Source organism: Oreochromis aureus, linkage group 16 (assembly GCF_013358895.1).
Source record: "Oreochromis aureus strain Israel breed Guangdong linkage group 16, ZZ_aureus, whole genome shotgun sequence".
Classification (NCBI taxonomy): domain Eukaryota; kingdom Metazoa; phylum Chordata; class Actinopteri; order Cichliformes; family Cichlidae; genus Oreochromis; species Oreochromis aureus.
In genome coordinates this window covers 4318481-4343640 of record NC_052957.1, presented here as the reverse complement: position 1 = coordinate 4343640, position 25160 = coordinate 4318481, and the positions used below count along the sequence as shown (strand labels likewise).

The 25160-nt window shown below is 37.0% G+C and overlaps 2 protein-coding genes across 4 annotated transcripts in view; both read right to left on the bottom strand.

Moving 5' to 3' along the window:
• Nucleotides 1–6027, bottom strand: part of dnah7 (dynein, axonemal, heavy chain 7) — a 74242-nt gene extending 68215 nt beyond the window's left edge. Inside the window, exons 1-8 of one of the 2 annotated variants that reach the window (XM_031756651.2) lie at nt 5738–6027; nt 4774–4870; nt 4472–4652; nt 3126–3186; nt 2297–2477; nt 1977–2049; nt 1705–1830; nt 1157–1276 (exon numbers count right to left, since the gene is read on the bottom strand). In XM_031756651.2, coding sequence (XP_031612511.1) covers nt 1157–1276; nt 1705–1830; nt 1977–2049; nt 2297–2477; nt 3126–3186; nt 4472–4652; nt 4774–4870; nt 5738–5806 — 908 coding nt within the window. In that variant the 5' untranslated portion in view covers nt 5807–6027. The remainder of the gene's footprint in view (nt 1–1156; nt 1277–1704; nt 1831–1976; nt 2050–2296; nt 2478–3125; nt 3187–4471; nt 4653–4773; nt 4871–5737) is intronic. The other variant, XM_039600289.1, reaches the window with a different exon arrangement.
• A 531-nt stretch (nt 6028–6558) lies between these two features.
• LOC116333425 (extended synaptotagmin-3-like) lies at nt 6559–21559 on the bottom strand. 2 transcript variants are annotated; one of them, XM_039600015.1, is made up of 24 exons: nt 21267–21559; nt 20827–21155; nt 20648–20689; nt 17207–17341; nt 17018–17094; nt 16848–16917; nt 16674–16763; nt 16534–16589; nt 16323–16443; nt 15946–16122; nt 15662–15744; nt 15381–15429; nt 14125–14214; nt 13924–13986; nt 13798–13842; nt 11858–11929; nt 11148–11234; nt 10702–10851; nt 10232–10578; nt 9999–10097; nt 9763–9894; nt 9509–9614; nt 8895–8944; nt 6559–7362 (listed from the first exon to the last, which is right to left on the bottom strand). In XM_039600015.1, exons 2-24 carry the CDS (start codon nt 21130–21132, stop codon nt 7323–7325), a joined length of 2487 nt encoding a protein of 828 aa, XP_039455949.1. In that variant the 5' UTR covers nt 21133–21155; nt 21267–21559; the 3' UTR covers nt 6559–7322. The 2 variants fall into 2 exon arrangements, with proteins under 2 accessions (XP_039455949.1, XP_031612519.1); XM_031756659.2 differs by having other exon boundaries at nt 16534–16763.
• Nucleotides 21560–25160: the final 3601 nt, after the last annotated feature.

Genomic DNA, 25160 nt, shown 5'->3' with positions numbered 1-25160 from the left:
TAAGCTGTTGTTAGAATGTATTTAATATTACTTTCTAGTATCAGCTGATGTTTGCTGGAGCCACAGCTGTAAAAGCTGCTGGTCATGATATCCATTTGGATATTTGGTGAGAGGGAAACATGAAGATGAACCCAGGAGATGTCCTTACTAAACCATCAGAGCTGAGCAGGTGATGGAGAAACAGGTTTACATTTTAGGTGACATGAATGAGTTGAAGGGAAGTTATGAACTGTTTCTGAGAGACAAATAATACCAGGATCCTTTTCTACATACGTAGCTGACGGCTGGTAACTGTGCAGGGGCGGGTCTAGCAAAGTTTTGTCGGGGGCCTAGTTGGGCATTAACAGGGAAAGGGGGGCACAAAGAAATATTTTTCTTCGTTATGTCATTTAAAAACTTTGAAAAAATAATTATCTGAATCTTACAACAAAAGTGGTCATCTGATTAGAAATCCATTATTGTATATAGTAACTAATAAGTCTAATATATACCCTAGTAATCTATAGCACTTTTTCCTTTGGGACGGTATCTGAGCAGTCTGCAATTCTGCTGAAGAAAGATGCTGAATCTATTTAATTATTGTAGAAAAATAATTGATTTCTGTGCATTTGTTTTACATTTGCATTAAATTAAAGTTGATTACATCGATTAAGGGCGGGGGGTGGTTCCCTAATATTTTTGCTGGGAGTTGGCAACCCTATTAGTTAGGTAGGTAAGTACTCTTTAAAATACCAGAATAGGGAGGATGGTGTAGGTTTAAATTTATTAGATTGATCAGTGTTGCTGAACTATAAAATGTTTTGGGTGGAGTGTATTTTTTATATACAGGTATAACAGAATAGCTTCAGTCTCTTGCTTTTTAAAACTTGAGTATAAACTTATACAAAATGCAGCAAGATATTTATAAAAAACAGTTTTACTGATTACAAAATACGCTATATCGGATTCATATCGGTATCGGCAGATATCCAAATTTATGATATCGGAATCGGTATCGGACATTAAAAAGTGGTATCGTGCCATCTCTACTTACTTTTTAGCTACCTTTATGGTGTTTTTTTTTTTTCTTTTAAAATCAAATCTGTGCAAAGTTATCTTCTCACTGTTATTTCACTGAGCACAGGTATGCTGGTATTTAGTGATAAAGCAGACTTACTCTTGGAGAAGGATTCCTCTGGCACTGTCAACATGTCGAGTGACAATCTGCTGAAACTCAGAAAGCTCTATGGACTCGTTTCTGCGGTGGAACTCCTCTACATCTATCAGCCGGAGATTTCTGTAACCAGTTAACCAAGCAGGGCAAACAAGAATCTTGTACACTGATCATTTGTTTTTTCAATGTTTGTGACATGGTGCAATGTTTCAGTGCCACAAATTTTCAAAAAGTAGAAAGAGATCTATATTTACACCATCAATTATTACGTAACAGAGCTTCCAAATACCAGTAACAACAGTCTATTTTCAGCATACTAGGCTTCTGACTTGCAATGACATCTTAAATATTATTATATAAAAAATATGATAGATGGCCCGACACTATTGCTTTAACCAGAATCATTAACTTATGACAAGTGCAACAAAGTGCAACAAATAGTGCATGTGACTAAATGAATTATTCATTTGTAATTTAAAAGTTTCTAAATTAAAAAATATTTCATTTTAACCAAATTAGTTTGAGGCTATCACGTTTCCAAGCATACTTACTTGAAGGAGAAATGCCAAAGGTAGAGTATTTTCAGCACAGTGGGGTTGACGGAGTAAAGGTTTTCACGGATCCTCTTGCGTGCATGAACAAAAGACTTGTTCCATGGTTTTGGCACCGTTTCCACTCTGATAGTAAAAGATATAGGGCCAGTAAGGAAAGAACTACTTTCCACGAGCCTTTACACAATATAGAATTTATTGTTTAAGCTTGTAGTTACTGCTTATGAATACTAGCAGAGGCTGTTAATGCAATAAATAACCTGTAGACTTACTCTAGTCTGTGAGGGGGCACATCTTTTTCTTTCTCCTTGTCACTTTCCTTTGATTCTCTGAATGTATATCTCACTGCAATTACACACACACACACACACACACACACACACACACACACACACACACACACACAAAAACCCCACAATGAAACCACAATCTTATTAATCTAACTACTACACTCTTCAGGTTTTTTTTAACCCAGTATAAATTAAAAAAGACTGTGAATTAGTTTTGGATTTCATAAACAATTCTCAGAATGATTTGCGGATTAAAAGACCAAGCTGATCGATGTATATATTAAGTATATATGAATAAATACAGATTGCTGTCTTGATGCTGTGCAAGTAGTCCTCCTTGATCTCATCAACCAGCAGTTCCAGTGATGTGCTGTGGCGCCTCAGGTTTGGGGAGACCCTTTTCATAATGCTCTCCACCCAAGATTCCTCCAGAGGTGACACATGGTCCAGGTCTATACCATTCTTAATGTAGTAGTTATATCTCTAACAGGACAAAAAAAAGCCAAAAAATAGTTAATAAAATTATCCATCTATATCCAGAAAATCAATCTGTACCTATATGCAGCTCAAAGATATGATTCAACATGTGAATATCGCATTTTTACTGGGCACACACATTTTTCTTGTGCGTGCTTTCTGAATAACCTGCAATATATTCTTAGTAATTCTTAGCAATATATTCTTCTCTTAGTATATTTTTCATTTATTTAAGGTGGAACACTATGGAAGTTCAAATTAACAAAATGTGTTTTCACTTCTTGTATTTACTATACTACCAAATCAAAATGCATTTTTAAGTAAAGGAAATCATTCACAGTAAATAAAAAATCCTGCAGTTACCAACTGCAAGGACTTAACTGAGAAAACATGATTACTATATTGTATAAAGATTTCCAAAAAGAACTGCTCAAAACCACAACTGAGATGATATTGAAGTAAACAAGAAAAATTGTTTAAGTCTTCTTTACAAATTCCCTGCAGGATTGTTACCTTTATGTTTCCATTGAACTTGTTACATGAATGATCTCTAAACCTGCATGCTTTTTTTTTACTTCCAGGTCCAACATCTTGTTAATGAGGATATACACAATAAAAAAGTGACTGAACATGAAGCACACAGTTTAATTTTACCATTTCACAGTCTCCACTTGGTGGTGTTTTGCCATCCTCCTCCTCCTCCTCTTCCTGCTGGCTAAGTCAGAAAATGCAAAAAAGAGTAAATACAGATGCCACTTTATCGTATTAAACAATATTTCCATATATTAAACACATTTAAGCAGCAATGCTTTAGTCTCAGTTATGGTTTGTAGTACAGAATTGCCTTTGAAAAAGGTTTCTATACATTATAGTAAGAACATAAAATGTATATTCAATATTAATGTAAAAACCATCCATAAATGTGTGGTTAAGTGGTTAGCCACATCCCTTCCATGCTGCCAAAGCACAGAGCACATGTCAAACTCAAAGCCCGGTGTCAACATGCAAAGCATTTTTTCCATGCTGGACAACCAAACCAGTAATATGTTTTTTTCAGGCCCACAAAAAAGCAACTTTAATTACTTTACATACTGCTAGCATAATTTAGATATCATATATATCAATGAGAAATAAAGCATCTATCTAAGGTTTTAAAATAATGTAGAGGAGTAAAAGCTGTGCTTTCCCTTGCATGCTGCGGCCACTGCTGCTAGAAAGAGACTGACTGGCTGCTCTCAGCCTTCTGCAAAACTTAAAAGAAATCTGACATAAAGATCTGTCCATTTATCAGCATATAAACTTTTATTTTAGCTGCTTTTTATTTGAATTAGTGTATTACTGTGAAAGAAATCACCATTCACTGGGAGGAGATAAAACATGCTCTACTTTATATTTTAAACATTCGTTTCTATTTAGGGCTTTATGGTTTTTAAGTGCAAATATTGACTGTAAGGAAAACCAACAACCAAGAAAAAAAAAACTTGTCCAGCATAATTTTTACTGGCCCAAGGCCATCATTTAACTTGGACCCTGTAGAGCCTGTGCAGAACAAATATCTAAATCAACTTTGTGAAAACTGCAGAGTCTGTTTACAGTTTTAGATCATTTATTTGTTGCTAGCTTCATGACAGAAGGCTGTGGCTGTATGATACATTCAAACGTCATGGTAATTTATTTTGTAATGAAATTTACAACCACTGTGTAATAATGTCCCAGCCTGTGAAGAAAGCTTTGTGAGACTTGCAGAAAACTGTGCAAGAACCAAATTAAAGAGTCTTTATTTTTGTTTTTATTCTCATAAATGCCCCACAAGAGAGTGTGGGCAAGAGACTGTTGGGACTTTCCTTTGCTGAGGGCTTAAGGCCGACTATAGCAGTTATTCTAATTTCTAATTATGGCTTTTTTTATTTGCAGGGTAGTCACTGTTGTAGAGAATTATATCTGTACTATAACAGTAAAATAAGTACCTATAAAGGACCAGAAATAAACAGTGAACTCACCATATAAATTTAACCAGGTTTTTTCTGAGATTCGGGTTTTTTCGATTGATGCTTTTGCGGATTCTGCTGCGACGCTTGGAGGTCCAACGGGTCTGCATCCACATTCTGTCCTCAAACTGGGTCTGAGCTCTGCCATGGCTTTGAAAGGCCCTGCTGCCTGCCTCATCACTTAACTCATCTCCTACAGCACAGAAACAGTTCAGGAAGGTAAACTGTAAAGCTACAAAAAAACAAACAAAACGACTGGCATAAAACCATAAAAAAAAGAGGCAAGAACTCAAAACCTAGAGGAATGAACCCACGTTTTGAAGCTGTTTCAGTCCCATCAGGTTTCTGTGTGATTAGAGGAAACAGCGAAAATGAAGGTCTTGCTTCCATCCAGGGCTGCTTTCTGAGGACCTGGGCAGTGGAGCGAGGTTATTGGAGTTATCAAAAACAAAATTAGAAATTGAGATAATTGCTGAGTTAACAGAAATACAAAAGACTTCAGAAAAATAAAAACAAACTTTAAAACAATTAAATACACAGCCATGTGAAATAAAGTCTCCTCAGGACTCCCTTAAAAAAGCACACCCCAGAAGCACATTTAACAGCAATAATGTGAAGTACCAGTAAGGGTTTTTCTGTATGGCTTTCAGTCTCTCACATCATTGTGGAGGAATTATGGTCCACTCATCTTTACACAGTTGGTTCTGCTTATCGAGGTCTGAGACCAGTCATTTATGCACACCTCTTTTTAAAGATCCAACAGCAGCACTTCAGTGGGTTGAGGTCTGAACTGTGAGTGGGCAGAGCCTGAATTCTTTTTTTTTTTTCAGCCGCTCTGTTGGAGATTTACTGGTGTGCATCAGATCACTGTCCAGTTGCACGGCCCAATACCAGCCAAGCTTCAACTGTTAATAATAATAATGACTTCGGACATTTGACTCCAGAATACTGGAATCTATTATGGTACAAAGACTCATGACTTTGAGTCAAGTCCCCTCCCCCCCGAAAACAAATAAGACTAAGCTAACCTAAATGAAAGCAAACATACACATACAATAAAATAAATGAGTGAATAAAGAAAATAATTAACTTTAATAATTAGCTATATTAATAATTAGCTATAACATCCACGGTTAAGCTTTCATTTGTCTTCTTTACACACATAGGCTGGACTTCACGTCCGCAGTGTGCCAACACCGGCTTCCTAACTTTTTTGTCGCATTCAGTTAGCAGCACAGAAACGCAGACGATATTCGAGTTCAAGTATTCTGAACTTACCTGTGCTGGACTCGGTGGCAAAAGTGAGCGACTACCTGTGATAGTTCTTCTTTTCTTCGCTGAACTCATATTTGTGCCAAATTACCATAAAACCACCGTTAACGAAGCTCTGTGCCGTTGCTAGGACAGTTGCCAAGTGATTAACGGTGACCTCGCGTAAACACCTGTGGACAACAGGAAGACCCGCGCGCGTGAACGTTTGGGTAGAACAGCAACAAAAATCTAAAGCTTCATATTTAAAATAATTCACGTTTTATTTGCTTTTCTTTGGAGTTTTTGTGTCTGTCGTGAACACTGTTTCTGTGTTTCACGTTATGTCGTGAAAGTCCTCGTGGGTCTGTTAGACTTTCATCTCCCCTGGCAACATCAATGTTTAGGTGAGCAAGTCCTTTCATTGTGTGGCACGTGGTGGTACCGCCCCCTCTCCGATACAGCGCTGAGAAGTGGAAAACAGAGAAACTAAGAACAATAAGAAAAGCAATAAAAACAAAACCGTGTTTAATAAAGACGTACTTCATATATAATAATCTATATAATACTGTATACTTTCCCATAAACATTTTTTTTAGTTTAAGCTCCTCGTAATTATACTTCATAGGTTTCATTTCAGCATTCTTTGAGATATTTCTAAATTATAATAACTGAATATAGAAAAAAAACATTCCTGCACAGTCACTGTGCTTGCATATACATATTCTTATTTCCTCAATACATTAAAAGAATGAATGAGGTTGTAAAATAAAGATACACAAAGGTAGATCAAGATGAAGAAATCTGTTATGATCATACACTTATTGAAATTATTTCAAATACACCATGTGTTTATTGGAGGATATTTATTTGCCATAAATATTAGTAAAAAATAAAAGTCAGTTTAAACATCAACTCAAAAACAACAACCTGAAACTGGTTCTGTGCTCAATAATTAATAAAAAACATTAAACTACTAGTCAAGACAAAGTCTTTACCATCCCACCATCAATGTTTGACACTCTAATAATAGAGTCACTCTGATATTCTGATGCCTGTTGAAACCAATTTACCAAATACCAACTGAGCTATGAACTATTCAGCTGACAACTGAAGCTATTCATAAAGGCTGTGAGTGAGTTTTTAAAATAGATTAATGTAGCTGGTCTGAGGTCTTTAGGTTTAAAATGCATACCGTACATGTAAGTATGAGTTTGTGCGTTTCAGTGTTTATCAAAGTGTGTAAACATTCTGTGCCCTGTATTGACTCATCTACGCATTTCTTTTATTTATTTACACCCCCCCCCCCCCAGTATATTGCATAAAAACTGTAAGAACTATTTACACAAAATTACAAAGGTAGCTTTGGCTCAGATAAAACATTCAGAATACAGACATTGCCTTGTTTCTGTAGAGAAACGAATATTTTCTAATGGCTAGAAATTATATTATTAACAACCACTGGTTTTTGTTATATTATCCAGAAAACACGTGGAAACAAGAGAACCAGAATGCTCTCAGGTTTATTCTGTTCCAAGTAAGATCTTCAGTATAGGACTGTCTGGAAGCCAGGCTGACTTTTGCAGCACACAGAAGTATCTTTCTGTTCCACTTCCTACATGGAGTTCCTCATCTCAGGCAGAGTGAGATCATACCTTCAGAGAAAAGAAGCATGAAATGTTCATAAGATCGTGTGGATAAAAAAATAAGCATGTACACACTGTTTTTTTAGGGTCCATGCCCTGCAACCACATTTGGTCAACCAGTTATTTAAAAAACATGTATTTGTTGCTGCAAGTTAAATGAGTTTTCTTGTTACTGGGTGGCTCTATTGCACAAAGTAATGAGAATTCAATTCCACTGAGATGTCAAGGAGGCGCACAGATGGTCACATTCATGAAAAATTGATCTTGCTTCACTGGAATCTGACTTGTGAAAATTGAAAATGGACAAAGTGCAGATAAAATAACAAATATGCAACTTCACCATGAGTTCAGGTTGGAACCATTATTACGTAAGAACCATAGCATAACTGTTTCCAAATCATGTTTAACACACGTCTTTTAAAAGCACACAAACATTTGCCATCTGAAGAGATCAGCCATCCTGTTTTAACAGGTGCAGTTTATTATTGTTTTTGCTGAAATATGCAAGGCCTTTCCTTGAAAAAGGCATCACCTGGACGGGAGCATAAGTTCCTCTAAAACCTGTTTATACCTTTGAGCAGTGACAGTGACTTTCCAGATGTGTAAGCCCTTAGATTGCAAGTCTTTACTTGTTTTGTTTTTTTATATATTTGAACATTTTAATAACCTGTTGCCAAACAAATTAGTTTCTTTTCAGTTTCACTTATTTTCCAGCCCTTTGTTGCCCTCTCCCAACTTTTCTGGACCATGTTACAGCTATGAAATTTAAAATAAGGTGAGACTTTCTTGAAAGTTTCTCAGTTTAAACATTTCATATGTTTAAATTCTATATTCTATTATGGGTTTATATATATTTGCAAATCATTTTGAATTCTATTTTTATTTATGTTTTACACAGTTTCCTAACATTTTTGGAATTGTGATTGTTCTCTGAAATCTGACCAATACTGTAGATGAAATAGTGATTGTCGTGAACTGTGGACAGATGGATTGGTGGATGTCTTGTGTTTGCACAAGTTTATCTGTACTTCAGCTAAATGAGCTAAAACACAGAACAACAGAAACACTTCTCTTCTTACACCTCACAATTGTGTAATTGGTACAAAAACAATGTGAGACTTCCATAAAAGCAGCAAGGACGTTCCAGGAAGTTATATAGAAAAAAGGAAACCAGTTAAAAAGTGCCCAGCAACAAAGGTGCAGGCAGATTTTATTACTGCTGGACAAAGCCGCTGTAGCTGTTTCCATTATTTGTGCTAAGTCAGTGAGCTGCAGGCTGGAGCTTCATTTACCACCAGATAAGACAGAGGAATAGAGAACCATCAATCTGATCTAACTCCCAGCAAGAAAGTCAATATGTGAATTTTCGTCAAACTGTTCCTTTAATTAAGCTGGTCAGGGAGGATTTTCTTTACAAATTTCTTTACAAAACTGATGACTGCAAGACAATAAAAGAAGGAAGTATTGATACTTAAAGTCAGCACATTCACATTCAGTGTCACATAAATCTAATTGTAATAAGAGAAAACTGGCCCCCTTACCACGCTGTGATGCCTTTGACTAGATCCATTTCTGATAAATCTATTATTACCTGCAGAAAGAAGCAAAACTGCCATTAATTGTCTGGAACAAGCTGCAAAAGTGTGATAGTGAAAGCAGCTAGGATTTCAATTTATGCCACATATGAAGAAAATAAAATAAATATTTAAACCACAATGAACAAAAGTAGGAAAATGAGAGGTCGTATATTTGTCTGAAGAATGAGTAAACACATAAAGCAGTTTAGCTGAGTTAGAGAGTTTTAAGCTTTTAAGGATTTGAAGCTTGTGACAGGAAGAAAAATACACAATTTACCAGGAGCAGCATGAGTGTTATTAGCACAAAAAAATATTGCTTAGTTTTGTTACAATTGTTATGATAGCAGTACTGGTTATTTAAAAATATTTAAAAAATATTTTTCAAGTTATATTTTCATAAACCATGCAATATATGTTTAGGATTTTTTTTTTTAATAAAAAGCAAATGTCAGCATAAATATGTAAAACAAAAATGTACATGTATAAATATTGTTCCATATATAGTTTTATATTTTTTAAAATATTTTAAGACATCAATACCAAATGAGTAGTTCAGCTTCAAAATTAGCTTAACATACCGAGCCTATGTCCTTTCTCTCTCGAGAGACCAAAATGCTGTTGTTTTTCACAGACACATCCAACTTCCTACTTTGTGCTTCTTGAAGTAACACATCAAACTCAAACCTGTCATGAAAGCAGGTAAACGAAAAGAAAGTGACACCATCTCAGTGTCTGCTTTAAAGACACACAAACTACAAAGTATAAAAATATAAATTATTCCTTTACAACAAACAAACAAATAGAAAATGATGAAAGAGCGTATTAGACTTACTTTTCATTGAAGACAGGATTGATCATCCTCTTCTTGACATGCGTCTTCTTACGATGCTTCCAGGTTTGGTCGGGGAGGAGATACAGGCGGACATAAGAGTCTGTGCTGTTCTCACTGCAGGGCAATAAGTTCCTGTGTGGGAGAGGCCACGATATTTAGGATAACTGTTTCTGTATATTTTAATTAAAGCCTTTTAATAACTTAAATAGTAATGAGAACAGTTTTTTGTGACATACCTGCATCTGATAATAAAGACTATAAGCTTATGTTTCAGGGTTACATAGCGTACATTTAGCTCAATCTCTCCAAATGAACCCCGATGATTCCTAATGGCACTAAAGAGAAAAAAATGGCAAAGGTCAGTTTTATTTTTATACTTATTTGAAAATGCAGCATCCAGCTCAGTTCAGGATATCTTTGGAAAGGTTAGAAGTTGACATTAAAGAACACGCAGAGAACAAAGTCTCACTCTGGAAATAAGAATTCATCTGAGGGGTCAAAACTGGATGAAGTGATGGAGTTCTGTGACCGCAGGCTGTGAGAGGTGAACCGGCGCACATTCGCAGATGATTTCCTTTTCTTAGATGCCTGGAAGGAGCCACGGCCTTGAGCTAAATAACCTTGATTTGGTGAAGCTGTCTCTTGGTTCGGAGTCGAGGGACCAGGGGTATTGTTGGAGGAAACTGTGTGAGAGGAGGATGGAGCATCGGAGGGACTGGAGACTGAGGTATTCCCTGCTTTTCTGGCCTGTTGCTGTTTGACTTCTGAAGAAGGATTGATGAAAGTCTTGGGTGGAAGCTCTTCCAAATTAAGAATCTGTGTGAGATAGAAGACATGAGCAATGCTACTTATGACGGAGGTGAATAAGACAATCAGGAAACCAACAGAGAACATTTCCTTTGTACAGGAAGACAGATGGGTGTGTGTATGCTTGCCCACCCTGAGCGTGGCCTTCAGTTTGATCTGGCTGTTTGCTCCAGAGTGCTCTAGCAGGAAGTACTCGTCTAGAGTCAGGTCCGAGGTGTTGAGGAGGCGACTAAGGGGCAAGTTGAGAATACCGAGTGGATTCTTCTTCTCAGGCTCTTTCACCTGAACCACATGAACAAAAAAAATATTAAAAAAAACACAAATTACATTAACCTCATGAAGAGATCAGACAGACTGAAAGAGGTCTGGTTTCAGAATATGCTTCAGAATCATTCGTGTCAATTGTAGTAAAAGTTTCATTTTGAATCAAAATTGGACAATTAAATGTGGTTGGGAACATGATAAATATAGCACTATATTGTTTTTATTAGCAGCAGTGATTATAGTCAAGTTTTTAAATACAATACTTTCCAAATGGTTGTTTTTGACGGCAATTTGTTCTGGAATAAATAACAAACCTGAACAAAGAGCTGCTGCACGTTGACGTCACGCACAAAGAAGGTGAAGCCCTCCTCCCAAACCGGGTCTTTGGAAGCATACACAACCTGGAGAAACAGTCCATCAATAGTAATTCAAGTTCACTGCAAAAAGATGAGACAGTTACTGTGTTATGCGTTTGTAACTGCAGTATGTTTTCAATGGACTTTATAATAGTTTCACTGATCTAGAGTCAAAATGCTTCCAGATAAAATGCAGTCAAAATGTATTTATTTTGGGTCACTAAACCTAAAAATGTTGCTTAAAACTGTTGGTAGGTAAGTGACACACGTTCTTATTTGAAACCAGAAATGACAAAAATTGATTTTAAGACTTGAATTTTGACAAAAATGCAGGTGCTCATTTTCAGATGGCCTCTCGTCCCAAACTATTCTTCAGTTTTATTGAATTTAGGCTTTTATCAAATTTCAAATGAAATGATATCTCCATTTGATCTGTAGACCTCTACTCTGACCTCAGATTTGATATTCCTGGTAGCAGAAATGGTCTAAAATCTGTAAATATCATAAAAGTGATCTTTTTCATTCATAACAAATTGTAACTTAATGAAAAAAGGTGAAGCATTACCATTTAAAGCAAGTGCCCATACAGCTATAATAACAGCTTTAATGATCATATTTGATATCATTGGGAAAAGTTATGTGTTTTTATGGTATGGTGAGAGCAATACCTTGCTTTTCTGAACATCGCTGTCAATGGAAAATTCAACAAAGCTGTTGGGAAAGGCTGCTCTCTTTGTGATCTGAAAACAAAGCAAAACAATGACCTGGTCAGAACATCAGTAGAGCTCTATTCCAATTCCAATACGGTTAAGTGGATCTGTTTCTTTCAGTCAGTGTCAATATTAAAAACATAAAACCTGCCTTGTAGTTGTAAACCTCTGCCAACCAGGTTAGGTAGCGGTTTACATCTGTTCCATATTTTTTTCCTTTTTTTTGAGTGAATTTTGTCATAATTATGTGATGAATTCTGTGTGCTTTGTGAGGTCTCCGTGAGCTTTTTCCTATAACCGGGCGAATATTTTGGATTTTTATATTGACTTTAAAGGTGTTCTGAAGAACTAGTTTATCTGGTTGTTTATACTCATATTTTAAATGTAGTTAATTTTGCAGAAAACAGAATTTTTGGTAACAGTTATTTAGACCAAGACCAAGTCCCATGTAATTAAATGGAATTTCACAGAATTTTATTTGAAATTACTGTGTAATTATATTTACCCACAAATCCTTAAAGGTAGGCACAAAAGGGAGGTAACAAGTCAGCCTTTTACAGGAAACAAAGAACTAATTATAGTGTAAGTAAATGTGATTACTGCATAACCAATTGTAAGCAGTGTTTAATTAATACAGTGACCGAGGAATCCTGCAAACACTCAGGATGAAGTCCTCATGAGGAGAATGGTTCACAGTGTCTCTATAGATTTGTAAATGTCATTTATCAAATGTATGTATGAGTTTGAGTGGGATTATATAAAAATATAATTGCAACTACTTTACTGCTTCATACTTCACCTGGATTCTGTGGTAGCATTCTTATGACACTCCTTTCATAAAAATATTATTTGGCTTGTACAAAACCAAAATTGGGAGTCTTCCAACAATAAACTGGAACGTTCTTTATTCAACTCTGTAATAAACCACACCACACCAACTAAGACGAGGAAGAAGAAAAACATTTATGCTGAGAATCATTACTGGAGCAGAAAAAATACTAATGGCCAACCTCCGTCTTTGCACTTCCAAATAATGATGCATAAAGCTAAGAAATTAAGTTTTCAGTTTATTTTTATCCTGCATTTTCATATTATAACCAGCAGAGGACAGTACTAATGAAATTAGGAGACCTTGAATTGAGAAAAGAGTAAAAGAGTTTTGTTATTTAAAAAAAAAATCCTTAATAATTCTACCAGTTGGCTTTTAATTAGCTAAAACACCAAATGAATGGAATTTATATCAGTTATGAAATCCGTGAAAGTAGAACCTTACTTTTAAAAAAATGTCTGTTTCCTACATGTTCTAAGTTTCCTTCCTGCATGTTTCTTAAGGCTGGGAAATTTAATCTGAACATATCTCGGTTCAAGGAGTTAGATGAAGAGCAGCTGGCAATAACACAGGCATATACAATTACAGGCATGCGCCAGACAAACAGGAAAGACCACCTCTGAACACGCACAGGCACATCTAGAACACCTACAGAAAGCAGATGACCTGACTGATATGGCTTTTTGGCATCAATATAAAAAAGCACTATCAGCTGCAGGACATTGAAATAAGGTAAATAAAATTAAAACAAAGCTTTTGTTTTAATATGCTCATGTATTATTGTAAAAGAAAACATACTCTCACTGGCAAACTCAATAAGCTTTGAGCTCCCACTAACACTCAAAAATCACAGATATTTTTATAAACATGTTTAGGACAGAAAGATATAAGGGTCCTCAATGTGATCAAAACAAGTGATAGTGAAGGACTTGCTTTGCCGTCTCTATTATTAGAGCTAATATTGCACATTTGATCCAAATATCTGTATAAATTTGGCATTAAAACAAATTGCAACAAGAAAAACAAGAATACAGCCTGATGCATTGTGCTAAAAAAGCTGTCGTCTTACCTGCGCTTCTTTTGAGTTCTTCCTGAACCTCTGGTGGTCTGAGTTCTGAGCAGGACAAAAATGCAGCTGAGCACATTTGCATGACAACAACAAGAACAATACTACTTATCAACAGAAGATGCTTACAGGTAGATCTGTGGCATTGTCCAGATAAACCGCAAGTATGGCACAGGCAAAGTCGTTGTTGGACTGGAAGAAAATGTTGTGAGAGGAAAGACGTGATTTCTACAGCAGCTGGACACTGAGACACATACAGCTGCTGCTTTTAGTTCAAAGTGAAATATACAAATTCGAATGTTATGTTGAAGAAATAGTGGGCTGCTGTACCTCCTGCAGAAGGCTGGTGTCAGTCTGAAGGGAAAACCACTGGAGTTTAAGATGAACTTCACCGTGTGGTACATCCTCCAAAGGAAACCACTGCAAGAGTAAGAGGATGTTTGAAAGGCTTTAGTACAAATAAAAAACCAGGGAAAATGGCAACACATGCATTTTATATGAAACAGTGCACTGTGGTACAGAAATGTTGTGTTATGAAGATTATTGAATATTGAATATTGATTTATTGATCAGCATTCAAATATCTCAGTGAATGCAGAAAAAAGATCTACCACAAAGCAAGAAAGCACGAGACAAGGCTAATCAAAAGGTATTGGCTGAAGCACATGCTTATTACGCCAACCCTTTTAACAGAAGATCTTTTAGCATGCAGCTCATGTACATAGGGCTCGAAGCAAAGAGTAAAACAAAACAAAGCAAGCAAACAAACAAAAAACAAAACAAAACAATAACTGTCCACCTGAGATGAGTAACTACATCAAATTAAATTTTATTAAAATAATCAGAGCAAAACAACCAAAAGTTTCAGTATTTTTATTTTTGCTCTTTTCATTCTTGATTTATAGATTTTTCTAATACTCTATTTTTAAACATGTTTTTAAACAAGGAAAATGAACTACGCCTTTTTAAATCACCATCATAACTATTCCACAGGTTAACTCCTCTAACAGAAACACGTCTCTGCTTTATCTTTGTTCTTATCTTGTTTTTTTTAAAGACATCTATTCCCCTTAAGTCATATTGACTCTCTGACTTTAAACAGCTTCTGAGTACTGTGGCAAAGCAAGTTATGTTGTGCTTTATACATTATCTGTGCCATTTTATATTCAACTAAATCATACAATTTCAGGGTATTCAGATTAATAAACAAAATGTTAGTTGGTTCTATATAGTTCGATTGATTTGTAATTCTTATAGCTCTTTTTTGTAACTTGAAAATAGGAAGAGTATTTGTTTTACATGCATTACCCCATATCTCTAGACAATAAGTCATATATGAAAGCAACAGAGAATAATAAAGTGTGTATAATGATTTCTTGTTCAGGACATGCTTTGTTTTGTAGAGAATAGCAATGGTTTTTGAAATTTTTGCTTTCACATGGTTTATATGAGACTTCCAGCTCAGCTTATCATCAATTATCACTCCAAGAAATTTATTTTTGTACACTCTTTCAATTTCAATTCCATTAACCCTGATTTTAGATACATTTTTCATTTGTCAGCTTATTCAGGGTAAAAGATCTCACCTGATCCATTTGTTTCTTGCTCTTCACTTCTCCCAAATCGAGGTTATAGCTAAAGCAGACAGCCAATGTAAAATAAAAACCACAATGTTAATGTCAATATTAGTTAGATTTTTTATAAGCCCTTCATAGGTAAGAATGCACTGATGCCGAGAACTATGAGAAGGGCTTTCCTTAGAAATTTACTGAGGCATAACTGACTCTGCACGAGGACTGCGACCTGCATGATGAGATAAGGAAAAGCCAAGAACAACATCATCATAACTCAAAGCTGTATGACATACCTTCCAAGGAAATCATCTTTATCTACATCTTCATCATACAGCCCCACTTCTAGCTCTTGGCCTGGGGCCTCATGGACAACAAACTGCACAGATAAAGAAAGCGAAGACGTTTTTAAAAGCACTAAGAAGACAAGGTTACATGCAGAAAATGGAATATTAGATACTGATACTGTACAAACAATACAATGAAACAAGTAAAACCGAAGATGAGTGACACACCCAGCATTACAGGGTATGAAATACATGTGTTTGAATTTTGTGTGGGGGAATTCGTGTTAGCCTACCTCATACACTTCATTCCATCTTGGATGTAGATTCTTTTTCACGGTCTTGCTTTTGAAGTGTATGTTACCCACTCTGAGTGTGGCATAGGGGTCTGATTTGCCTTTTACTAAACCCATCACGTATGTGTCCATAGCCAGCAGGTCCCTGGCTTCCAGCAAGTGGACCCTCACCACCCCCTATGAGGAAAAGCACAAGATTCATATTAATGATAGTGTCTTTGTATAATTAACAAGTAAAGGTAAAAATAGGTTTAAAGAGCAAATAGTTAAAATATTTTTTTAATCTTAAAATGCACTGTGCTTATTCAAAAAATCGAAGTAGCTGCCAGTTATAAGGTGAAGCTAAATGTGTGAATTGGAAATGTGATGGTACATACACGAGGAAGTGGAAACCTCATTTGGTCCATTTTGACCTGGTCTATGAGGGGAATACACATGCGGTTGGGCAACACTATAAAAGAAGCAATGATGTTCATGATGGTCTCGTCTGACAGTGAACTGTAAAGCGAAAGATGGAGTGAGACAAGCAAACATCAAAAATTCTGGATGAATCGGTAATAATAGGATTATTTTTAAAGATTCTCTGACCTAAAGGCAGGGCTGCTCAAAAGGTTTGTCATGCCAGTCCAGTTTATTTTTAATGTCTGAAAAAAGAGAGCTTTAGACAATATTAAACACACAGCTACACTTCTTACAACTCCACGCTGAGAAAATCTGTGGCCACTTACAGGGCGGCGAATGAAGAAAAAAGTGACTCCTCCCACCAGCGGTGTTTGACCAATAAGAGGCTCTAAAATAACTCTCATCATCCCCTGGAGCTGGAAGATTCAGAGAAAGTTTTACAAGAATAGTAAGCATGTGATACAGATGATGGAGAGAAAACAGGAAAATGAGATTCTCACTTTAACGCCTTTCACACCAGCTGTCATTGCTGAGTTCACGTCAGCACGAATGTCCACATCACCGTCATAACTGCAGAGTAAACTGAGCTGGTCAGACATAAATGATGGCAAGAGAAAATATCCTGCACACGACTTGGAATTTAAAGTAAAAAAAAATGGGTTTGACTGACCTTATGTTCATGTCCAGAATCACTTCCTTATGTTCCACTTCATGTGTGTATGCTCTTATTCCAGTGATCTTGAGAGGCTGAAAATAAAGAAGGATTTAAAGAAAACCATTCAGCCACAACACATCACCTCCAGCGCATTTCCAATGAATAAATGTCTTTTTCAGAACTGCACAAATCAAAGACACTCACAATGCGCCCAAAGTGGATTTTGGTAAAAGTAAAAGTTTTCAGTGAAGGACTGGAGAACCTGATGGACTGCTGGATGTTTTCTCTAAGTAGCTTCTCCATGTACGTCCCAAAAAAAGGCCACGCCTGCTTCAACACCTGACAACACATGACCAAAAAAACATGTGAACACTTGATTCAGAATAGCAAACTGAAATTTACTCACAACGTTAACTGAGATTAACACTAAAAGCCTTAAAGTATCAAATGCTTTGTTTAGCTTTCTAAAATTACAACTCATTTGTAAAATGTTTTTGTTAGTAATTAATTAGTATAGTCTGCACTTCCTGCAGTCTCCATGTTGCTTTCAGCTAATTTGTCTCTGACTTTGACCTTCTGCCCTCATGCCAGAGCATCAAGGTGTAGGTTTTGTGTACTCTAGATCACCAGGGCCTTAACTACACCAAAACTCAGGTCAACATATGGTAACCAGGTCCATCCGTTTTTGGACAAAGACCCGTTTTTTCATCTGTTCACAATGAATTTTAATCATACAACAAAACATGATTGAAGTGCAGACTGTCAGGGGTTTAACAAAAGAACTTCTTTAGCTGTTTAGCAGTTACAGTTTTTATACATAATGAGCCATTTTCAGGCAATCAAAATTAGTTTTCCAAATTAACGTGATTTTAAATATAAAACCTGTTTTTAATGCCTGATGAAAACATTTTGCTGTCAGTGATGCCTGAAGTGTAGAAACTATGGACATCACCTGCTGTGTTTTCTCTATTTCAATGGAAATTGCAAATAATAAGAGAGACAGTGGTTGCTCTCTGAAGAGTAAAACATTGTGATATCGTGCCTTTTGTGTGTGATATAAAGTTGTTATACAATGATGAATAACTTTCCAAAGCCAAATTTGAGAGGAACCATGAAAAGGAGGAATAATGTCTGTATTAATAAATGACAGAGGTCAGTAGTTGGGTGGAAGATTAGGGTCTGTGTCTGGTTTTGACCACTGTTTTTGATCTCTGTCACAGTTCTGCAGAAAAGCATTGCCACCACTGATCTGAAATGTTTAAGAAATACAGCAGGGAATCCATCAGGGCCTGGTATCTTGTTATCAGGCATTTGAAGTAAAGTACAGTGTAAAGTACAGAGTCTAAGAAATCTGTATCTACTTTAGATAAATGAGGTAAGTTCGTGTTATAGAGGAATTCGAATATCTTCTGGATTGTGTTAATTTCAGCAGAATAGAAATTACAGTAATAACTATAAAAGGTATATAAGGGTATATAAAGTATATGGGAGCACGGTGGCACAGTAGATAGCACTGTTGCCGCACAACAAGAAGGTCCTGAGTTCAATGCCTCCATCAGGCCAGGGTCATTCTGTGTGGAGTTTGCATGTTCTCCCCATGTTTACCTGGGTTCCCTCCGGGTAAGTAAAAAAGGAGTCAAAGAAAATCATTTGTTTCTATAAACTCTTTCTTTTTGTGTCAGTCATGTCCATGAATAGGGACCTGGGTACAATTAAAATCTATAACATAATGAAGTTGTTTCCTGTATGAGGAGAACTTATGTTTTGTCACGTATTCCTGAACTGTTATTCTTTCTGCCTGAAAACAAATACCACATACATTCCAAAAAACAAGTTGCTGCTTGTTTGTGTCGCTGCATTCAGCATGCTGTGTTGGGTTGAGCACAGGTGACTGACTTGGCCACTGAAGAATATCCATTATTGCCCTGTGAAACTCTTACACTATACTTTGGGTCATTGTCTATTTGATTTTTTGCTCTGTGAATGATAGATCTACCTCTTTAAGAGTGTTCTTGGCCTGGTTAGATGCAGTGAAGTTTTTCTTAACCATGGAAACAATTCTGTTATCATGCACTTTAGTTGTCTTCTGTGGTCTTTCTTTGCTTTTGGTGTTGCTGAGCTGGCTAGGGCATTGAATCTTTGTAAGAATATACCAGATTGTTAATTTGGCTGTAGGTTTGTGCTCTTTCTGTCTCTCTCTTTCTCTGAAAGTTTTTGTTTTGTTTTGTTTTGTTTTTTTTAGTCTCATAAAGTCCTCATTCACATGCATCAGCATGTTTTAGGAACTCCCATAAATTCATTAGGTGATCATAAACTCTGATCAGTAATCTGGCAGGAATGATTCCTGGGAATTGTGGATGGAAGGACGGATGACAGACACCTCATCACTGCACTGGGTAGGATTCTACTTGATCTTAATGAGGTCACCTAAAGGTATCCAGTACAGCCCGATCCGGCGGGGAGGTGTGGGAAGCCAGATCAGGCGCCCCCCTTCCAGCTCTCCTCTCTGCTCTCTCCTATCTTGTCCCTTTTGTCTTACTTCTCTCTATCACCTTTTCTATCCCTTTGAAGAAGTTAGGCTCCATAAATGCTAAAGAGGTAAGTATCATTTCTCAGTTGCAGTGAATAGATAGAAAATAAACTGTAGGAAACTAAACAGAAGAAAGAAGAAGAGAAATAACAAGTTAGCATAAACCAGTGACACACTCCAGGGCCTGATCAACCCTGGCAGGGCCTCCTTGGATGAGGGTGTCTAGTGATAATGGCCGAAACACCCGATGAATCCAAGGTCCACTACTGATGATGTGTCCCAAATTTTAAAATGATAAGCTAGATCAGATCTCTCATCCCTAAACCTAACCAAGGAAGGAAAATGGCAGATTAGCCTGGGCAAAAGGCACACAACGATGCGTGCTGCTGACAAAGTTTCTGGGCTGCCTTTCCTCATAACAGCCATCCCTCAAGAGTCTCTCCATCTAAAGCAATGCATTATCAGGGACTGTAACATCCAGTCCTTCTTACTGAATCACCCTACAGTCCACATTAAAACCTTTTATGGTTGTAAAGCTGAAACAGTTGATTGTTATAGATACTTGAGACTCTGGCTGGATGATAAAGAGACTTTTCTATAAAAAAAAATGAAAAAAGATGAAGATCTGGTTTTTATATAGAATTTTTTTTTACCTCATTCATAAGCTGCAAGATCATTGCACAACCCACAATTTTGTCTCCACTTGATTATGGTGATATTGTTTTATGAGTGCATCTATAGGTCTCTAATGGGAGTTTTTCCTTCCCACTGTTGCCAAAGTGCTTGCTCATAGGGGCTCATATGATATCTGTATGTATTATTGTAGGGTCTAATTAACTATATAAAGCACCTTGAGGTGACTGTTGTTGTGATATGATGCTGTATAAATAAAATTGAATTGAATTAATTTGAATTGAATTCTGCGTATCACAGTGCATAATGTGAACATTTTAAATTGTTGTATTTGTGCATCTGCAACTACTCTTGCACCTGTTTTTAGTCATTTGTATCTTTCTTGAAAAAGAGATTTCAATCTCACCGAGAGAACCGGTTTTAAAAAAGGACTTAATAGATGCTATCACTCTCAACATGTGAAAAACGTTTGAATACTGTACCTTGTTAAGCCAGTGAACCTTCTCTACATCAGAGAATTGCACCTTTGGGGGAAAAGCATTAAAGTTAGAAGTTGACGTGTCACAGTGTCATGCATGACGGCGTTGATGGAAGATGAAGAGGTGTGATGATTAAAGACCTTCCTCAGAAGTTTAGGTTGTAACAGAAAAACAGAACATACCCAGGATGCCATCGGTAAGGCACTTCTCAGCTCGGTTTTGATCGCGCGTTTTTCATTGTCCACTAACTCGATGGCTGATGTGATCCGGGCGACTTTCCATTGGCGATTTTTCTTCCAGTAGGTGAGCATAAACACGCACAGCAACACCCAGCTGATGTTGATGCCCAGATAGCCTAACAGATACACAGGGTAGCAGATGAACACCGCTCTCCCGCAGTACATCACGAACTCTATTATTACGTGGTTAACAGTCGAGGAGCCCAGCCTGTCCGTGCACTGGATGCTTTCGGCCGTTTTTTGTGCCATCGGGTCAGACACCGTCTGAGGACCTGGTTCAGAAAACGCACTTACTGTATGATCAGTGGGCGAACAAATTTCTATGTAGCGTATTTCATTTCATTTTCATTTGAAAAGTAGACAAACCAGTCCTCCACACTTACCTCGCGCTCATAGTACTCCTAAAACTTTCGCGTTTTGACGTTCTCTGTGTTTTTTTAAAACAAAGATACATATGCAGGATAAAATGACGGAAATAAATCCAGACCTGGAACTTAGATTTTCATGCTGTGTGCCTATTCTGCACCGGGAGGTGCTGTGTAAGTCACTGCCAAAACACCCCGCACCATGTTGTTGGTGTTGTAACTACACGGTAACGTTATCAGGGCACGAGCGCCCAATCACAGGCACGTTGTTGCACTTTCGATTCCTTACTGGCATCTACTGTGTCAGTAGTGTTCAAGTCAGGACTTTCCACGCACACGGAGATGTGCTTATAAGGTGTCGGTTCTCTTTGGATCTCAAAATTTCTGTGATGAAGTTTAACAAATCCAGATACAGATCCTCTCTTACTGAACCCGACTTTAATGCGCTCGTTTAAGTCCCAAACAGACCGCATTGCTCTCCATGGACAAGAAAAAAAGGAACGGAAAAATAGCAGATGACGTAATTAACAACAAGGAAACTTCATATATATTTTTGTTACCAATTCTCACCTTTCTTTTATCATTATTTTAATTCATATTTTCATGAATATCTTTATTTAGCTTCATTTGATTTTTTTGTCGTCTTTTTCTCAGTATTATCATTACCATCAGTAGTGGTACAAATAGTACTGGCGGTGGTATTATTACTTATATTGTTATTATTACCAATATTTTTAATATTGTTATTGTTATTATTATTATTTAATGATGACTCACCTAACCACATAATGTAGATCCCCATATCCACGCAGTGGGTTCAACCATATGAAACTCACACCCAGTTTTAATTGAATGCAAAATCTGCAAATATGTACAAATGTTTGTTTGTTTGTGTTCTACTCTTTTTCAGTTGTATTCTTTTTCTCTTGTTTGTGTCAGTTCACATTTTGTTCATAGTTGTTTTTGGCAATGCTGATTAATTGTGGCATTTTCACTATGCATGTTTCATATTTTTATTACTCACTTGTAAACATCTACTCTTACCAGTAGCAGTTTATAAGAGAAAATATATTGAGCAGAATTAAATTCAGCGTATTGGTGTGGCCCTCCACAACAGTCCCAGTTTCACTTAAGCTAGACATCAAGATTGAGCTGGAAAGGATGTGCAGCAGGTTATGGTGTAAGGGCAGAGATGGTAATGTACTAATATGCGAAGAGAGTGTGTTGATAAGATGAAAGGAACTTTAAGGAAGAAAAGGAGAGAGAGGGGAGGACAGATGGAGTACAGTTAGTGAATTAGGAAGTGCAGAGGATTGGTAAGGAGGAAGTGAGGGCAGCTGTGAAGAGGATGGAGAATGGAAAGACAGCTGGTCTGGATGCCGTTATGGGAATGTCTGGGAGAGAGGGTTTTCATCCAGCCAGCTGTACAGCATCTCGTTAACATTTCATTACCTTTCTTCTGCAGTAAGGAACTGAGCTTTGTTTGATTAAATAATGTTTATTAATACACCTGTTTTACAGACATATAGTCACAAAGTTCTGTACATTCAAATAAATTAAAATGAGGAAGAATCACAATAAAAATAAATCAGAAGATTAAAACAAAACACTGTTAACAATAATACAAAGGCAAGTTCAAAAAGAATAAAATAAAAGTGACAATAAATCAATTAACATAAATAACAATAAAAATCAGCTGTCCTCAGCCGTCTACCCCTCTCCTGGTCTTCAGTCGCTAACAAGGAACAGTTAATAAATTCAGAGTCTGTGATTGAAGGGGTAAAAACAAGCTGAGATAAATAGACCTTGTTCACTTAGTGATCTCTGTGCAAGAATGTGAATTTCACAATGAATTGTAAAATCTACTGAGAGCCAATGGAAAGTATGACATAAGGGTGACGTGAGCTCCCAAAGAAAAACACATCAGCAGTCTGACTGCACCGTTTTGTAAAGCTTGGACGTGAAAAAGAGATGATTTAACTAAGCTGGTAAAAAGGACATTATGTTATGCATGAATCATTTTCTCCAGTTCAGCTGAGGAGACTATAGACCTAAATGAAAGAAACAGAAATGTCAAATAGATTTTATATAAAAGTTAAAGCCTAAAGTGGAAACAAATACTATACCAAAATTATGAATGTTGGACGAGCAAAAGGAAGCAATTACTTGACTGATTTTTCAGTGTAGTTCAGGAGGAGCTACAATCATGGCCTCAGTCTTGTTGAAATTCAAAACAAATCAATTGTTGGGATAGACATTGAACTAGGGTGGATAGCCTCTCGAGCTGGTAAGGCTTAAAAGACACAAACAGCTGAATGTCAGCATAAATAAATAAGAAATGGAAAGGTTGAATGATGGCAGCTAAAGGAAGGATTTAGGCAATATAGTAGAAAATAGTAAGAGACCCAGGACTGAACCTTGTGGAACCTCACAGGTTAGAGAAGCAATGTTAGAGTTGCTTACCCTAAACAGAGAAAGTCCTGTCTGAAAAATCAGAGGAAAACAAGTCTAACACCGAGCCAGAGATACCAGCCGAAATCTCAAACCTATTAAGTAACATACCATAGTCAACGGTATGAAGGGCTGTATTGAGATCAAGTAAAATGAGTACAGAACAATTTCCTGAATCAAATACCATTAGAAGCTCATTATAGTCCCTCAATCTCAGGGAAGTGCTGCTTTGGAAAATCAAACTGGAACAGGTCAGAAATCTGTTTTTTGCATAAAAGGGATCTGAATGGACTCCCCACAACTTTTTCTAATAATCTCCTGATAGAGTAAATGGCATTTTTGAAACAATTCCCAACAGAACTGGCATCAAGATTAGATTTTTTTAAAGTAACAAAACTAGCTCAGGATGCTTAAAACAGGGAATGCCACAACCTTACTTCAAAGAGTTGTTAACAGTAGTTAGAAACGAAGAACCAATACTTGTAAAAGTCCCAAACAGGAAAGAGGTAAAATCTCTAATAAGTATGAAGAGGGTTTCATCTAGCCCATTACTGTAACTGAGCCATTAAGCATAACTGGAAAGAATGATGTAAAGGACTCAGCTCACTAAGGGTCGTCACATGCTGAGGAACATAAGGAGAACTTGGATCTTACAGTAACCCTGTCACCTTATTTACAAAATGATTGAGAAATACATTACAGTCATCCTGGGATTATTCTTGTCACAATTAGATTGAGATTGCTGAAATAAAAAGATCCAGTCCCTTTCACTGCTTCATTATAATAGTGGAGGGGATCTTTAAAATAAAGAAGAGGATCAAACGTTCATCTCTGAAATAACAGTCATCAATTGAACGCCAGATCGTAATACAAACACGTTGTTAATACTTAGTATAAGCTATGTCCAAAGTGCATTTTTGCAAGGATAGTGGGACCAGATACATCAGGGGTGTCAAACTCAAATACACAGTGGGCCAAAATTCAAAACTGGAACAAAGTCGCGGGCTAATATTAATATTTATTGAAAAAAAAAAGTCTTCCTCTAGATATAAGAATGAATGTTTTCTTATGGACTCTGTTACGGCTGTGGCCATAAGATCTCTGTGTGGGCTGTTTTGTTCTGTCTCTTTACTGTGCTTAAGACTCTTTGCAGGTCCCTCCCTTAATGAAGAGTAGTGAGCAGCTGATTGGACTGTGGAACACGTGACCGCATTCAAAAAGCCGTTCTGACAGCTCCCGCCGGGAAGAGAGAGAGAGAAGCGAGCAAGCAGTTTGACAGCCGACGCGGTCCTGGCCCTGGTTTCCAGCCTATACCTTTGCTGTGTGTTTGTGTGAGCGTGCTCTGTGAGAGCCGCTCCTAGTGTATTAACTTAGTGCCTAGGCACTTCTAGGCTGAAGCGGAAGGGGTGAGCCGCCTTTTTCTTTGGAACAGTTTTCTCCTGTTTTCCGGGTTAGGGAGTG

Coding starts and splice junctions, on each gene's coding strand:
- LOC116333425 (XM_031756659.2), bottom strand. CDS start 21,132: ATGGCACAAAAAACGGCCGAAAGCATCCAGTGCACGGACAGGCTGGGC. Junction 15,430..15,661: donor AAAGATGATTTCCTTGGAAG/GTATGTCATACA, acceptor TGTCTGCTTTAG/CTATAACCTCGATTTGGGAG. Junction 11,235..11,857: donor GCGATGTTCAGAAAAGCAAG/GTATTGCTCTCA, acceptor CTGTTTCTCCAG/GTTGTGTATGCTTCCAAAGA.